The 16,764-nt window shown below is 43.4% G+C and overlaps 1 protein-coding gene across 4 annotated transcripts in view; it reads left to right on the forward strand.

The window, feature by feature from the left end:
- RIPOR2 (RHO family interacting cell polarization regulator 2) overlaps nucleotides 1–16,764 on the forward strand; it is a 97,709-nt gene that overhangs the window by 41,048 nt on the left and 39,897 nt on the right. For all 4 annotated transcript variants that reach the window (XM_007116231.3, XM_007116233.4, XM_028479151.2 and 1 more), the window contains exons 6-11: nucleotides 1,361–1,414; nucleotides 5,024–5,173; nucleotides 8,621–8,684; nucleotides 14,414–14,457; nucleotides 15,795–15,920; nucleotides 16,240–16,388. In XM_007116231.3, the coding sequence (XP_007116293.1) occupies nucleotides 1,361–1,414; nucleotides 5,024–5,173; nucleotides 8,621–8,684; nucleotides 14,414–14,457; nucleotides 15,795–15,920; nucleotides 16,240–16,388 (587 nt within the window). The remainder of the gene's footprint in view (nucleotides 1–1,360; nucleotides 1,415–5,023; nucleotides 5,174–8,620; nucleotides 8,685–14,413; nucleotides 14,458–15,794; nucleotides 15,921–16,239; nucleotides 16,389–16,764) is intronic.

Genomic DNA, 16,764 nt, shown 5'->3' on the forward strand with positions numbered 1-16,764 from the left:
TGCTGGAGAGGGTGTGGAGAAAAGGGAACCCTCTTGCACTGTTGGTGGGAATGTAAATTGATACAGCCACTATGGAGAACAGTATGGAGGTTCCTTAAAAAACTAAAAATAGAACTACCCTATGACCCAGCAATCCCACTACTGGGCATATACCATGAGAAAACCATAATTCAAAAAGAGTCATGTACCACAATGTTCATTGCAGCTCTGTTTACAATAGCATGTTGTAAACATGCTATTGGACATGGAAGCAACTGAAGTGTCCATCGACAAATGAATGGATAAAGAAGATGTGGCACATATATACAATGAAATATTACTCAGCCATAAAAAGAAACGAAATTGAGTTATCTGTAGTGAGGTGGATGGACCTAGAGTCTGTCATACAGAGCGAAGTAAGTCAGAAAGAGAAAAACAAATACCGTATGCTAACACATATATATGGAATCTAAAAAAAAAAAAGGTTCTGAAGAACCTCGGGGCAGGACAGGAATAAAGACGCAGACATAGGGAATGGACTTGAGGACACGGGGAGTGGGAAGGGTAAGCTGGGACAAAGTGAGAGAGTGGCATGGACATATATACACTACCAAATGTAAAATAGATAGCTAGTGGGAAGCAGCCGCATATCACAGGGAGATCAGCTTGGTGCTTTGTGACCACCTCAAGGGGTGTGATAGGGAGGGTGGGAGGGAGACGCAAGAGGGAGGAGATATGGGGATATATGTATATGTATAGTTGATTTACTTTGTTATAAAGCAGAAACTAACACACCATTGTAAAGCAATTATACTCCAATAAAGTTGTTTAAAAAAAATACTGAATCATAGTATAATCTGTTTGCAGATATTTTAAAGGGTAATTAAATTTAACTCATGTGATAATATTTATAACTCAAATGGAAGAGATGACACATAACCAACTATGATGATCTTGGGGCGTGCACAGACAGTTGCAGTTGTAAAATGCACCCCATTTCAGAGACATTAAAATGGGGGGGCGAGTTCATATTTGAGCTGATAAAATGTTATTATGAAGAAACTTAACTATACTCCAGTATGATACTGTCCTGCCAGAAATCCAGTGAATTCCATTTGGTTGGCCCCTCTTAATGTTAAACATAAGGATTCCAATAGCTAACTCAACTTTATCTCTCAGAGTATTTATTCAATATTTAAAAAAAAATACTTTCTAAGTTGATACTAGAGAATCTTTAAAGTAGTAACAGAGATAGGAGGAAAGGGGAAATAGTTAACATCTTCTGGTACTTTTGAGTATGAGATAATAAAGATAGCCACACAAGTCTAATCAGTGAAACTGTAAATGGCTGTACTTTTTCAAATTTCTTCTTTTATTCCAGCAAATTAAAACAATTGAAAGATACATGAGACGCCTGGAGTTTCACATCAGTAAGGTAAGTGACATTCGTCTTGTCTTTGCCTGTTTTTCAGTTCTCAGTCACTGATCAATACACCTTTGGCCTGAGCATAGCCTCTAGTCCATGGAGAATTTCTTATCCAATTGACTCCTAAGCTGATTAGCAATTAAATCCTCAACAGGCAGTAAAGTTGTAGAAAAAAAATAAGAATGGAGAGCCTGATTACCTAGCACATCGTTTACTCTGCTTCAGTTCAACAGATATTTATTACGTGTTTCCTATGCAGCGTGCACAGTGCCTGGTAGAGGATACAGTCTGGGTGTAGTCTGGTTAGAGATAAGATGAAACCAAACTGACCTACAAAAATCTTCACACTTGCCTAACTTTACATTCAGGTCCCACATACAACTTGGTACCCCCATAGCCTTCTTCATGAAGGCCTTTAAAGTACTTAACAACAGCTGTCATGTAGCTCCCTCAATCTTTCTCAAGCTCTCAGTTCCTTCCACTCTTCTTCACATGGCTTGGTTTCCAGATTCCTTTTCATCCTCATTGCCCCCCTCTACGTACACCAGTTTGTCAGGGTCCCTGACATCCAGCCCTGAACCCTACAAATAGTTGACTGATGGTCCCACCAGCCTAACGTGGAGTGGGTCTATCCCCCTCACCCTGTTCTGGACACGATCAGTCAGTATCAGTACAACCTAGAAACAGTGTCCCTTTGAGGGCAGCTGGATCACACCATTGGCAATTCCTGTTCCTATCTGCACCCATCATCCTGTGTTCCAAGTGGAGAGACTGGAGGTTTTAGCAGTTCTCTGTACTAGTGGTCAGAAGCCCCAGGTTTTAGTCCCATCTCTGCCACGTACTCACTGAGCTATAACATCTATGTGGATCTTGGCTTTCCACTCCATGCAGTGAGGCTGGAGGTACACATAGTCAATCTAGATGACCCTAAGAATCCCTTCAAGTTTAAAATTCTATGATGATCTAAACATATGTATATGCTACTGCCGTTGTACATTCCCATTCCCACTTTGAAAGATTTTTATTACCTTGGCAAATCTGAAATTGCTCCTATTTCTGTTCAACTCAATAAATAAAACAGGGACTTCCCTGGTTGGTCCAGTGGGTAAGACTCCTCACTCCCAGTGCAGGGGGTCCAGGTTTGATCCCTGGTCGGGGAACTAGATCCTGCATGCAGGCTGCAACTAAGAGTTCGCCTGCCACACCTAAGAGTCTGCATACCACAACTAAGATCCAGTGCAGCCTATATAAATAAATAAATAAACAAACAATGGCATCCATTAGAAGATATTTATGTGGTGGGCAAGCTTTGAAATTACTCTGTTTATTTGGAAAAATACCAAGAAAACAATTAGTATTAGGTAAGAGGGTATTTATCCATCTTGTATCCATCATTGTAAGATATAACAATCCTAGTGGTTATTAAAGGTTGGTAGTCCTCTATCTGCAGCATCTTATGGATGGATCCCTAACAAATCCTAACAAATGATATTTAATTGATTAATCAGTTTATTTTGATGAGAGCCACTGCTGACTTATAAGTAAGACAAATTCTTGCCTACAGATGGACCAGTTTCTGCTTAGGTGAGTACATAGTTATCCTTTATTCTAAAGGTTAACTCCATTTGGCTAGGGTAGATTGATATTTAAATGAAAACAAGGGTAAACTTTTCTTTAAATGCAAAGTAGTATACTAAGTCGTTAGGGCTACACCAGTGGTCCAGTTAGCAGTTTCCTTATTGAGAGGATTACAGTCTTTGGACTACAGTGGGGGAAGGGCTGAAGGGACAGTCCCCCAGGAGGCCATATGGGTGAAACAGCCTGGCCTGCATCGGAAGAGGTATCAGCTTTTGTGCTTCTAAGTCTGTAGGGGACCTGCCACATCAGAACAATCTGCACTGTTTACTTAAAATTTCAGACTCCTCACCCATCCCTAACCTACTGAATCAGCCTCTCAAAGTGGGGCCTGGGCATCATGATTTTAACAAGCTCACCAAGTGAGTCTTAGCTTAGTTTTAATGTATGGAAACCACCCTGTATGCCAGTCACCCAACCAAAGGATCTTATCAGCAGATATGCCACAACCCCTTGGGGCTTATACCTCCCTCTTATTCAGAGACAAACCCACCAACCCCAAAGAGGAAAGACTGTTCCTTCCAGAGTTTTGACGATTCCTCTCAGTGAAGTGGAGTGAATTGTTGAAGAGCAACAAAGAATCCTTTAACCAGGAGAATCATTTTCAGTCTCTTAACTAACATTCATATGCTAAGCTAAGTATCATTGACATCTGTATAGAGAAAGCAACGATGGAAAATTGTACTATTAACAGGTAGTAGTAATGCTTTTTAGTGATCAGCCAAAACTTTGCCTTCAGAACAAAAGGGGAATGTTAAACCCTGAAGTCCATCATATTCACCTCTACCTGCTTCTGGTTCTACAACTGTAGCCTCCTTTTTGAGGGAACAAAGTTTGTACTGAAATGAAAAATTCAAGTAGTCCTAGGTAGATAACTGCCTCCCAGAAAACATAATGTCTGGTGATATCCTTCTTCTTAATCTACCTGATAATTCCTGTAGTTAACTGTGGTTGGTGTGTTGATAATTGAAGATAGGACGAGAGACTATAGAGATAAGTATCATCAGGAATAGCTGTATGTTTTCTCAGCCTAGGCACTATTGATATTTGGGGATAATTTTTTGTTGTAGGGGGCTGTCCTCTGTGTTATAGGATGTTAAGCAGCATCCGTGGCCTCTACCAACTAGATGCTAGCAACACCTCCCAGCTGTGACACTGAAAAATGTCTCCAGATGTTGCCAAATGTCCCCTGAATATCAAAATCACCTTGGATTGATTTAGAATCACTGCCTTAGAAGTATTAAGTGACTGTCAGGCTTACATAATGAATATGATCAATAGCCATTTGCAATGGGTATATTATTATTTAAAAACCTAAGTATAGAGGTATCGCAGAGAAATGTTCATTTCCATTCTTCCCGTTTACTTTTTTAAATTGTGGTATAAATTACATGCCCAAAATGTCACAGTTATTATGTTCAGTCTGTTAAGTTTTAACAGTCATGCTTCACCCTAATTTTAAGAATAACTTACCTTTGTTTTCTCTCTTTTGTTGGGCCACATCTTTACAAAAATCATTTTCGATAAATAGCCTTGAGTTCTTTTTTTTTTTTTAATCTAAATCTGGATGCGTGAATATCACCTGGTGACGCTCTCTTAAAATAAAGTGATAATAGCCCAGTATAATGCAACGTCTTCACATTGGTTTGAAACCGCATACTCTTCCAGTGTTCGTTCCTTATATAAAAGACTCCTGTCTTCATTATCTAAACCTTGTCTCACGCAGTCCACCAATGTTAAGTTCATTTTCATTTTGTGTCATTTGAAAAGAGAGCTCGGAGTAAAATCCGGTTTGAAATAGAAAATGGATCATGTGACTAAAACAAAAATGATGAATCTGTCTAAAAGGATGGCATGTCTACAAGATTCTCCTTTTGAGGTCAGAAACATAAAGTATCTTAAGCACTTGACAATGGCCAATGTCATTTCCTTCAAGTGTGACAAATATTTATGTCCCTTGTGTGTCTGTTTTGATTCCGGCAGGTAGATGAACTCTATGAAGCTTATTGTATCCAAAGACGCCTCCAAGATGGTGCCAGCAAAATGAAGCAAGCCTTTGCAACGTCCCCTGCCAGCAAAGCTGCCCGGGAGAGCCTGTCAGAGATCAACCGGAGCTACAAAGAGTACACAGAGGTATGTGCCAACCTGCTCGGCTGCTGAACTCCACCTGGCCCAATCTGAATTGTCGATACCTGCTACGAGAACCAGGGGAATGGCACCCTCAACCTCATTCTACTCTTTAGAGAGAGACGTTTTACTGTTTGCCTGTCTTGCGTTTCCTTGAGGCCATTGGTGAAGCTGTTTAAAATGGCTCTCGGGTGGTTTTGTTGGTTGAATTTTTGTTTAGAGCCTTCTGTGGACTCCAGAGCATGTGACTTTCTGTTGTGAACATCACCTGCCAGGCACTCACCTCCTAGTGCCTGGTAATAGGTTTGTTCATGGACGTGTAAATCCACAAGATTTTAGACACTGCGAAGCCATTCATTGACCAAATCTTCTACTTCTTTATGTGTATAGTCTCTGCACAAATAGACTACGAATGCATGTTAAAAATTTCAGCAAATGAATAAGCCACAAATGCCCTGGTATTGGTCATTGAAATGCACTTCCAAATTCTCTAGTGTACGATCTAGTCTAGCTTTATCCCTGCAAATTGAACAGACCTTGTAGTTAAGATGGCTGCCCTGGATATTGGGTTCACCCACCTCCTGCCTACGATTATTTTATTGTAAGAAATTTCCCTTCTATCTAAAAGGAGGCAAGATAAAGAACCATGAACAGAAGCATGCTTTCCTGCTTTCTGACTGTCTCTGGGGCCCAAACATATGACACAGGGAGGTCTTCACTCCTCCGGGGGTCACCCGAAACCAGTGCCTTTGATTAAATGACTGAATTATTAAAGCAGCACTTCTCACTCTCCCATGTGTCTTTGTTCAGAGATCCAATTTCGTGAATGAAGTCATCGGCCTGATGAGGGTCTGCTGGACAATTCCCAGAGCTGAGCATCCGGTCTCAGCCCTGGGACGGGAGGGATGTCTTGGATCACTTGCCGCAGCATTGCTTCCTATGTAACCCTCCAGCCCCGCCTCTTGTCTGAACCAAATTTGTCTTTTTTCATGGTCTAAAACAGGGCTTCTTTCTCTCCATTTGGGAGAATGCTTTTTGAATGCATAAAATGAAACCCATAGGAATTCAAAGGAAACAAATTATATTGAAATACAGTTATTTCAATATTGTCAGTACAGTGATCAAAATATTTTTTAAATCAAATGTGTGATACAGTACAAGACTGCTGCTTTATTAACTCATCAAACTACAAGATTTAGCAGTGGCTCCAATAACTATTGCAATTTGAAAGTAATGAAAAATAGAAATGATTACTCAAGGTACCTGCAACAATTGATGTGACATGAACATAGACGTGACTTTTATCAGGTCTAAGTCACAGGTACTAGTCATACGGCTGCGGCGTGTTTTCTACCTTCATGATGTATGGACGTATTAGATATCAGTTAGAGGTTAGTGGAAATAGCGATGTGACTTTCTTTTTTCCCCATCCAAGTTGATGGAGCACAGATTAAGAATCTCTGGCTTTGAAGCAGCCCTAGTTCATGAGACCTCATTTCCTCACATCTGTGAAATCAAAAGAGCAGTTGCCAATGAAGGAGGCCGTTCAGAGTACACACGAAGCAGGACTGAGTGGCAGCCCGTGCCTGTCCCAGAACTTTTGTAGTTTGTTTCAGAAATACCCCCTGGTGGTCAAGCGCCAAGACATGGCATCATATTTCCTCACAAATTCAAAGATGTAGAGTGTAATGTCAGCAAGAGGAGAAAGAAGTCCAAGACTTCTGTAGCTTCCTACCTCACTTGACATCAAGTGGATTTGTATCTTCACATAACCACAAAAACCAGGATTTTATCACAAAGAGGGTTTAGGAATAGATGGTTCTGGGTGCCTTTGCAAGGGCAGCAGTGTTCATCCATGGCTGCCTGGGTGAGACAGAAGGCAATTCTGACCACGGATGTCCTCAGCTGTTAAACGAGCTGCCCCCCAAGTTTTTCAAAGACATTGGTCGCAGTCCTGACGTGATGATAACATCGTTGATATATTTCTAGAAACAGTAATGCATTCCTTCCCAGAGACACCCAGTGCTCTAAGGAAGAAAATTGGTTTACAAAACTGAGACTTTGTTTTGAAAGCTTTCCAGCTGCACAGAACTCAACCTCAGGAGTTTTCCCCAGCTTTGCTAAGCTACTTGAGGTACCAACATTTAAGAGTCGGAACCTCTAGCTTGCAAATCAATTCTGAAGTCCTTTGCAAACAAAATCCAAATGGAAGCAGCCCCTGTCTGTGCTCACTGAGCTGCCCAGGCCATGCGTCCGAGCCCCTAGCCGGGATGGAGGAAGAAGCTTGTAGATGCTGCCCTGGGGGGCAGGGGTGGGGGGTGCACGCGCACACGCGCCTGTGCGGGGGGGATGGGACGGGGACTTCTGCTTAGAACACCAGAGGTGGCATCGAACGCTTAAACTGGCCATGCTGCACAAGGGCCACAGCACTTTTCCTCTTGATTTCTGACTGCGATTGCTCTGTTTAGGTCCTCAGACACTGAGGAGGTAGGGTGCGAGTGGTTAGATATCTAACCACAGGCGTAGATGGTGTGGCTCCTCTGCCTTTACTGTTCCTCAGCGTTAGAGTGAGGAGAGCACGCTTGTCAAACCCAAGAATCATTTTGAGGGCCTCAGGGCATGGCAGCAGGAACTCTGCCTCATTCACTTTGAGTACAGCTGAGCTCCTGAGCCCTTTTTGCCCCAAATTCTTATTCAGAAAAATTTCAGCCCTTCAGAAAAGTCAAGCCTAGTATGTTGAACATCATATATCTTTATTTAGACTTACCAATTGGTAATGTTTTGCCATATTTGCTTTTCTTCTCTTGCATATGCTTGACTTTTTTTCCTTTTTTACTCAGTCATTTGATAGTAAATGGTAGATAACATGCCATTTCACCCCATAAATATTTTAGCACAGATCCTTTAATGATAACCTATGTAACTTGTATCCCTTGCATAACCACACACCATTATCACATCTAAGAAAATTACCAGTCCTCCTATAGAATTATCTAATATCCTGTGCATTTTCAAATCTCCCTTATTTGGCCCAATGATGTCTTTTATAACTGTTTTAGTTTATTTACTTTCAAATCGGGATGGAATCAAAGTTAACACATTGCATTTGGTTGTTATGTCACTTTAATCTCTTTTATCTAAAATTTTTTTTCCCATAATTCTACTGCCTTTTTATAGAATCCAGGCCAGTTCTTTTAGAATCTCCCACATTCTGGATTTATCTGACTGTTTATGATATAACTTAACTTGGTCTTCTATGCTCTAAATTTCCGGTACACTAGAAGGCTTGCTTAGGCTTAGGTTAAACATTTTGTGACGATTTGCTACATACGCGTAACGCACTACAAACAGGTAAATGCCTCCCGTTTGAGCAGTGGTTGTCCACTGCTGTGAGAACATCCTGTGCTTTGAAAGAAATGCAGCCCTAACGCTGGTCTCCTGTGCTCTTCTTAGAACATGTGCACCATTGAAGCAGAGCTGGAGAAGCAGCTGGGGGAGTTCTCCATCAAGATGAAAGGTATTCTTCCTCCTTTTTATAGAGAGTGGGGTGCCATCTCCGCCTAGCTCCTTGAAGTGTGACATCACACACTGTTTTTATTTTCCTTGCAAAGACACTGGGCCACTCTCTCTCAACCCTCCCCACTTATGTTAATTTATTGATGCTCCAGAACCTTCTCGTCCTGAGGCTTGCCTACATACTTAAATATTTACTGTGACAGGATCTCAAACATACACAAACATGGAAGAATATTATAAGGAACTCCCATAGCCCCATCACCTCCATTTAAGAATTAGCAAGATTTTGCCACCTTTGCTTCATCTGTTTTCTTGTCTTTGTTTTTCCTTTGATGAAATAAAACCCAGATGTGGGAGTCTCTCCCTGTAGACTGCGATGTGCCTCTCTTAAAGAATAGGGACATCTTATGATAGGGACACCACAATGCCAAGTATTATCACTTCTAATAAAATGAATATGCCTTTGTTATGAATCCATTCCATTAGCAAATGACCTGGTGGTCTCAAAAGTGAGCTATACAGTTGTTCAAATCAGGATTCAAATGAGGTCCATGCGTTATCATTGGTCGTTAGATATCTCTTTTCAGTTTCCTTTCATCTAAAACAGACCCCTCCTTGTTTTTTTTCCTACCATTGACTTGTCATGTTGAAGCTGTTGTCACTGTTGTCACTTTGAACGTGTTGTCACTGTTGTACAGAATGTCCCACGTTCTAGACTTGTCTGTTGTCTTCTTGGTGGTGTCATTTAGTTTGTTCCTTTATGCTCTACTTTCCTATAAACGACCTACCAACTTCTTTATTTTTAAATGTTTTTTAGTGTTAAACCCACATAGGACTGTGCATTCTCCTCTTTTTCCCAGTGCCTTTCTGGTGTTGACTCCAGGAAGTCCTACTCTGAGAGCATTGTTGATTTGTACTGCAAGCATCTTCAGAACAAAAAGAAGCTCTAGTTGTAGACAACGGAGCACCCTTCAGGTGCTGTCAGGTTTACAACTCAGTGGCCAGCAGGGCTTCAGATGAGCAGCCGTCACAGCGAGTCCATCTTCCTTCTGAGTTTGGGCCACGCACCCACTCACCGCCGGGAGAAGGGCTAGTTTGTGTGCCTTTCCTTTTCTGCGGTTTCTTAGCAGCTGGACCCCTGGGTTGCTAATGGGGATTTAATCACCCTCTTGTCTACTTTTTGCCATTAAGGAAGTAGAGAAGGGGTGCTTTTTTTTTAAGTGCTTGACAGGAGAGCTTCATTTTCCAATGAGTCACCTAACTCAGGAGGCAAAGTTTTCTGTCAAGTGTGATACCCGTAGAGCTGCTCTGGTTGAGTGTACCTGCAATCAACATGACCTTGACCCTCAGCTGCCCACAGGGCTGCGTTCTTCTCTCCAGCAGATCCCGTAGTGAATCAGTCTGTTATTCAGTATGAAGTCTCAATACTTACTTTACTACTGAGGCGGGGCATCTGTGCTGTTTCAGTTTTTTAGGTCCATTCTCTTCACTGTGGCTCCTCACCGAGTCAGTGGTTCTAAAACCACTCAGGCCCTGCCCCCATCTCAGCAAGTCAGGGCGGGGCCCTGGCACCAAGGAGCTCCACAGCTCTCTTCCCAGCATTCTCTCATTCTAAGGCAAGGGTTACAATGGGAAGCCGTCCTCTTCCCCGTTTCCCTCCCCCAAGATAGGTGGGTGGCACCCTTCGGGTATATTTTTCATCCTCAGGATGATTCTGTCAGCAGCCTGCTTCTGGAAAACCACTGCCCTGAGTCAGTGTTTAGCAGAAAACACTTCTCTCTCCTTCCCCTAACTCTCAGACACCCTCCACGCAGGCTAGCACAGCCTAGGGTCTTACAGCTGAGAGAAATTCCCATCATGCCATCTTCTCACTGTTAATACAAGCAGTACCGTATTTCCCCTATTTCTGACGCTCACTATTATCAAACTCACCAATTGGGGTGGGTTAGTGATTTCCCCATTTTGTCGATGGGGAGCGGGGTTAAGTCACTTGTCCCAGAAGTCACACAATACGTTGGAGTCAAACTTGAAACTGAATTCCAGAGCTCGTGGCTCCTAGTGCATTCCCGTCCCCCAGCCCCATATGAGGAGGGAAGTTCTAACAAAGATGAACAGACACTATAAACTATTGCTCAAAAAATGTTCTCTTCTGTGGGATGGTAGTCTTCCACCCAGCACACAGGCACCCAGGAGTGGGTGGGAGGAAAGGGACACCCACCCACCAGACCTGGGCCTCAGGCCTGAGGATCAGTGAGGGTGCTCTGGGGGCCCTACCGTCCAGCGGGGGACCTGGCTGCCCAGCTAAAGAGCGGCTCTGGGTTATGATGCGTTATCATGACGGACGGGCTCAACTTTTTGCTAGCCCTGCTCTTCCATCTCTACCCTCAACGTTGTTCTCTCTTTCCTGCCCGAAGGGCTTCCCTGGCTTCTATCTGGGTTCAGGGTTTCCCCCAGGGGGGTCACTCAAACCTGCAAGTGATCCTCCTTTTTCCTTATTGATTTATCTCACTTCTCCTTTCCTAATCTAACATGAAAACTTGAACTATTTCTATGAAGCCTTTCAAGGGTAACACCCCCGTGGAAATCTTCCTCTCTCTTGATAAAAGGAAGCCTCTCACGCTGCCAAGAAATCTTGCATCTTTGCAGTTACCTACTTTCTTATCTGTTATTCATTCTGGTAAAAAAAAAAAAAAAAAAAAAAAAAAAAAAAAAAAAAAAAATTACCACCCCCAACATCCATAGTGACCTAAGCTGAGGATCTTTCATAATATTCTCAGACCTGGTAAGCCAACTTCCTCCTGCCACACCCTTCCCCAACACACAGACAGCAATCATTCTGTGGGGTTTTGGAGGGGCGGGGTAAGTGATGATGGTAAAGACAATTGAGCCTGCTATTGGCCAGGCTCTTGGCTGCATCCTAGTGAATGGTCTCTGGCCTTGACTTCCACACAGTCTACTGGAGACAATGGTTGCATGAGCCAGTCTAATCTAATTCCATGGAATAAATGATCTACTGGATCAATAATGTGGCCAGGGCTTCCCTGGTGGCGCAGTGGTTGAGAGTCCGCCTGCCGATGCAGGGGACACGGGTTCGTGCCCTGGTCCGGGAAGATCCCATATGCCGCGGAGCGGCTGGGCCCGTGACCCATGGCCGCTGAGCCTGCGCGTCCGGAGCCTGTGCTCCGCAAAGGGAGAGGCCACAACAGTGAGAGGCCCGCATACCTCAAAAAAAAAAAAAATAAATGTGGCCAATTGCTTCGATGCCTGGGGGGTGGGGGTGGGGGTGGGAGGGGACGCAAAGGGTGCCACCCACCTATCTTGTGGGACGGAAATGGAGAAGAGGAAGGCTTCCCGCTGTAACCTTTGCATTAGAATGAGAGGACCCTGGGAAGAGAGTTGTGGAACTCCTTGATGCCAGATTTTGAAGAGGGTCCAATGCCAGGCTAAAGAGGGAGCACTAGACCCATCCATCAGTTTGCAGATGGAAAGACGTGGTCTGTTACAGAAAAACTACTTCTTCTCCCAAGTATTACCTACTTCATATTAAGTTCCAGGCAGTGTGTATAGCCAAAAGTCTGTGTTGGCACCTGCAGCTTTTAGGGCAGGTCCGGCCTTGGGAGAGGGGACATCTACCAGGGAGCTAGTAAATCTGCATTACTTATGCCTGGTCAGTAAATCAGTCAGTCCTGTAATGGGAGCACCTATTTCTTCAGCTGTCTGGCTGTTTTCCTTGGAGTAGAAAGTGTCACTTCCTTAGCTTCAGAATCGCTCCCCCCCAGTGCTAAAATTGTCATGAATATCCAACCAGCCTTTTCTCTGTGTATACGCTGCCTGCCAGCATGTGTGATCTTTTTTATCTTTGGAAAGGAAGATCCTCACAGAACTGGAAAAAAAGGCGGCACATTCTTGTGACAGAATGGTCCCTCAGCAAAAGAACAGGGTGGGCGGCTGCAGACTGTAGCATCTGGGCCTTCCGAATGAGGTCATGGAAGAGCTGTTTTATCAGTAATAGATGTTTACAGTAAAACATCCACAAGGTGCAGGAAGATGCACCATGGGGATTAAAGTCCCCTCACCCCCTCCACTCCCCCATGCTCATCCCTGGGTGCTAACCCCCATGACGGTTTTTGGAGTGGCCATAATGAAAGCTTTGTAGACAGTGCAGCAGTAATCCCCCAAACTGCTGAGAAAACATGAAGCTTTCCCCGGCTGAAAATCCCAACAGGCCTCAGACCAGAGTCTGAAAGAAACCTGGCCAGGTTTAAAAGACACAAGGCGGTAACTCTAATTGACCCACTGTTAGTTTCAATTCTGCCATCAGTACCATGAGTGGCTTACATTAGCAGGTAGGACTTGAAGAATCCTAGCACAGCCCCAGGCCTGTTTTTGCCTGTCTACTGCCACCTGCCACGTTATGGTTATAATCAGAGTATCAGAGTGATACCGCCTCCAGCATTTCCAAAAATTTTTGCTTTAATAACATGAGCTGAGAAGCTCAAAAACATCACTACCAAGTCGCTTTCTCCCATCTGGATAAGTTCTTCCAATATGAAATTTCTGGTGATTTTGAAAGGAAAAATAAAAACCCTCAAAGGATTTTCCCCTTTACTCTCCTTTAGCCAGCACTGATATCAGATCAGTTTTTTAGGTTTTTTTGTTTTGTTTTTTAACCAGGCTTCCTTTGTAATTGCATAGGTATGTAACTAGGCAGTAGATAAATCCTGAATATTCTGCAGAGGTTTTTTTTGGTTTGTTTTTTTTAAAAACATCTTTATTGGAGTATAATTGCTTTACAATGGTGTGTTAGTTTCTGCTTTATAACAAAGTGAATCAGCTATACATATGCATATATCCCCATATCTCCTCCCTCTTGCGTCTCCCTCCCACCCTCCCTATCCCACCCCTCTAGGTGGTCACAAAGCACCTAGCTGATCTCCCTGTGCTATGCGGCTGCTTCCCACTAGCTGTTTTACATTTGGTAGTGTACATATGTCCATGTTACTCTCTCACGTCGTCCCAGCCTACCCGTCCCCCTCCCCGTGTCCTCAAGTCCATTCTCTATGTCTTCGGCAGAGGTTTTTAAACAGTGTTTAGGACTTTATTAGAATTGGTATATCCAGCCAATTGTGATTTATAAAGATCAGTCGATTGTGCTTTTTTTCAGAAGTATTAAAAACAAAAGACTAATCCTCCAGAAAATTATTAGTGAAAATTGGCTTCTTTAATTCTGCTCTTATTTCAGTAAATCTTTTAAGAGGCTTGTTATGTTCTACTTGTTAGTGGAAACTGGTCCTCAATGGACCGGCTCCGTGGATGGAGGGGTGTGACGAACTGGTGAGTTGCTGCCATCTACTGACAGAGAGTGGTAACAGCAGGTGCCTTTTTAGGCCTCCCTGGACCTTCTGTATCATCTTAACACTGGCATAGCCCGTGAGACTGGTGCAAAGCAGATTCATCCGTCCCAGTCTCACAACTTAACGGGGCTCTTCCTAGAAAGAACAGTCTTCTCTGCCCCAGAGAGCACCTCTCCCATCACCCCAGCAAGGAATATCCTCTCTTGCTGTGATAGACGGAATTTCCAACAATAGCTGTACCCACAGTCGTTCCCCAGAAACTATTATATGAGTCTTCACAAAGGCCTGACACTTTGAGTTTTATAAGTGTGCCAGTGTGGGTTTATAAAGAGGGGAAATAAATTCTGCACCTCTGATCCCAATTGCTTGCTTACAGGTCTGGCTGGTTTTGCTCGCCTCTGTCCTGGAGATCAATATGAAGTAAGTGTGGTGTCGGTCTGGGTGTTGGACTTGAGAGGCAGGAGTCAGCTGTCATTATTTTGCTTCTTCAATTTTTTTTTTACATTTTTTTACCTTGAAAAAGAAATTTGAGCCAATAAGTAATTTTGGAGATTAGTGTGAGACCTCCCATATATGGGTCACCTAGACACCAATTTTTAACATTATGTCACATTTGCTTTATTATTATTAATACTATTATTGTTGTTGTTATTTTGCTGAACTATTTTAGATTAATGCACAGATATCATGACCCTTCACCCCTAAATTATTTTCCTGAGGGAATTTCCTGGCGGTCCGGTGGTAAGGACTTGGCACTTTCACTGCCTTGGCCCAGGTTCAGTCCTTGGTTGGGGAAATAAGATCCTGCAAGCAATGCAGCACAGCCAAAAAAAAATTATTTTCCTGAATGTGGAAAGACATTCTCTCATGTAAACGTTGTACAATTCTCTACACGAAACAAACTTAGCACTGGCCCTTTAGCTAATGTCATTTGATGTACAATCTATATTCATATTTTTCCAAGTGTCCCAATATTGTGCTTGACAGCAGTTTTTTTTCCTGATGCAAGATCCAATCCAGGATTATGACTACTCAAAAGTATCATGATTGAAGAATAATAGAATCTAGATCTTTCTTTATAAAAATATACTCCATAAAAGTAAAAAAGCTTTTTATCTTTTCCCTCTTCAAAAGGGAACTTACATAATGATTTCATCTAACTATCTCCTCCAAAACCTTCTATAATCATTCATCTTGGCCGGGGGTGGTGAGGGGGAATGTGTCTTCCTCTGAGCAGTAAAGCTGTCTGACTGAGGAGAAACTGCACACCCTCTCCCCAGAGTGTGTCAGATTTCAAAATCCTTGTCCAGATCTGTCTCCCTTATCCAAAAGTAGGATGCCCTATTTCTTGCTTCTGGCCACTAAGTAGATTTTAGCTGATGGTTCCTTGTCTTTCTAAAGGAGCTGGGGAGTATGGAGAATTAATCCAGTGGTTGTTCTACTGAAGTAGAACTGACGAGAGAAAGAGCTGAGCCAAAGGGCACGATGCAGTGACCTTTCTCTAAAGGAAGCCCTTCATACCCTCTATCCTAGAGAAGCAGAACTTACCCCCTTTGAAAGTCTTTCCCTGCTGGTGCCCTGCTCCACGCCCCCTGCCAGGGAATTTGGAAGAAGAGACAGTCAGTGGGTGTCATGAGGATGCTGGAGAAGGGGAGGAACAGTAGCTGCTGTATTTACTCGCCTTTTTCATCCTGGTGTTTGGTAGGAAGGCGGGTGAGGGCAGTGGGGCCTGAGGGCCCTTTGGTGTCTTTCCCCAGATTTTCATGAAGTATGGCCGACAGAGGTGGAAACTGAAAGGCCGAATAGAAGTAAATGGCAAACAGACCTGGGATGGAGAAGAAATGGTGTTCCTGCCCCTGATAGTTGGATTAATTTCCATCAAGGTACAATATCGTCATTGCAGTTTGTTGTCTTTGCTGGTGCCACGGCTGGATGGTCCATCGTGGAGACCTGTGCCCGTGACTTCTGCCTGCTGCCCCTCCAGCCCACAGACCTCTGTATGTACTACAAGTACATCAAAAGACTTGCCCTCGTGTCAGAGCGGGCAATGGAAATGTGAGATGGGCTTGGGAAACATCCACCTCTGATTTCAGATATGATTCTGAAATGCCTGCCCTGGCCAAGAAAAACAAAGGAAAGAGTAACCTGCCTTCGTCCTCTGCACTCCTGTAAGGCCTTTCTTACCTCTCCTTCTCTCACCAGGTCACAGAACTCAAAGGGCTAGCAACTCATCTCCTGGTCGGCAGTGTGACCTGCGAGACCAAGGAGCTGTTTGCAGCCCGACCTCAGGTGGTGGCTGTGGACATCAATGACCTTGGCACCATCAAACTCAACCTGGAAATCACCTGGTAGTAAGTTGCCCTTTTCAATATCATCATGATAGAAACAAGTGCTGTAGGTTCGTGCTGTCCAAGGGTGGCGTGTGGACCATCAAAATCACTGGGGAGCTTGGTACGAAAGCAGAGTCTCAGGCCCCACCCCAGACTTGCTGTGTCAGAATCTCTCAGGGCCCAGGAATCTCTTTAATAAGCTGGGTGACGTTCACACATGTTAAAGGAGAACCCTCTGCCATATCACTACTCTCCTCTTCAACTTCCTATTTTTAAATATTTTATTCTGTCTCCTCCCCTCCTTCTCAATCTTTAGATGTGTATAAAGAAGTATATCTCTCACGTCCACTAATTTGAAAGAAAATAACTGTCCAGTATGAGATATTTTATCCACAGA

This window comes from Physeter macrocephalus, chromosome 18, assembly GCF_002837175.3.
Source record: "Physeter macrocephalus isolate SW-GA chromosome 18, ASM283717v5, whole genome shotgun sequence".
NCBI lineage: Eukaryota > Metazoa > Chordata > Mammalia > Artiodactyla > Physeteridae > Physeter > Physeter macrocephalus.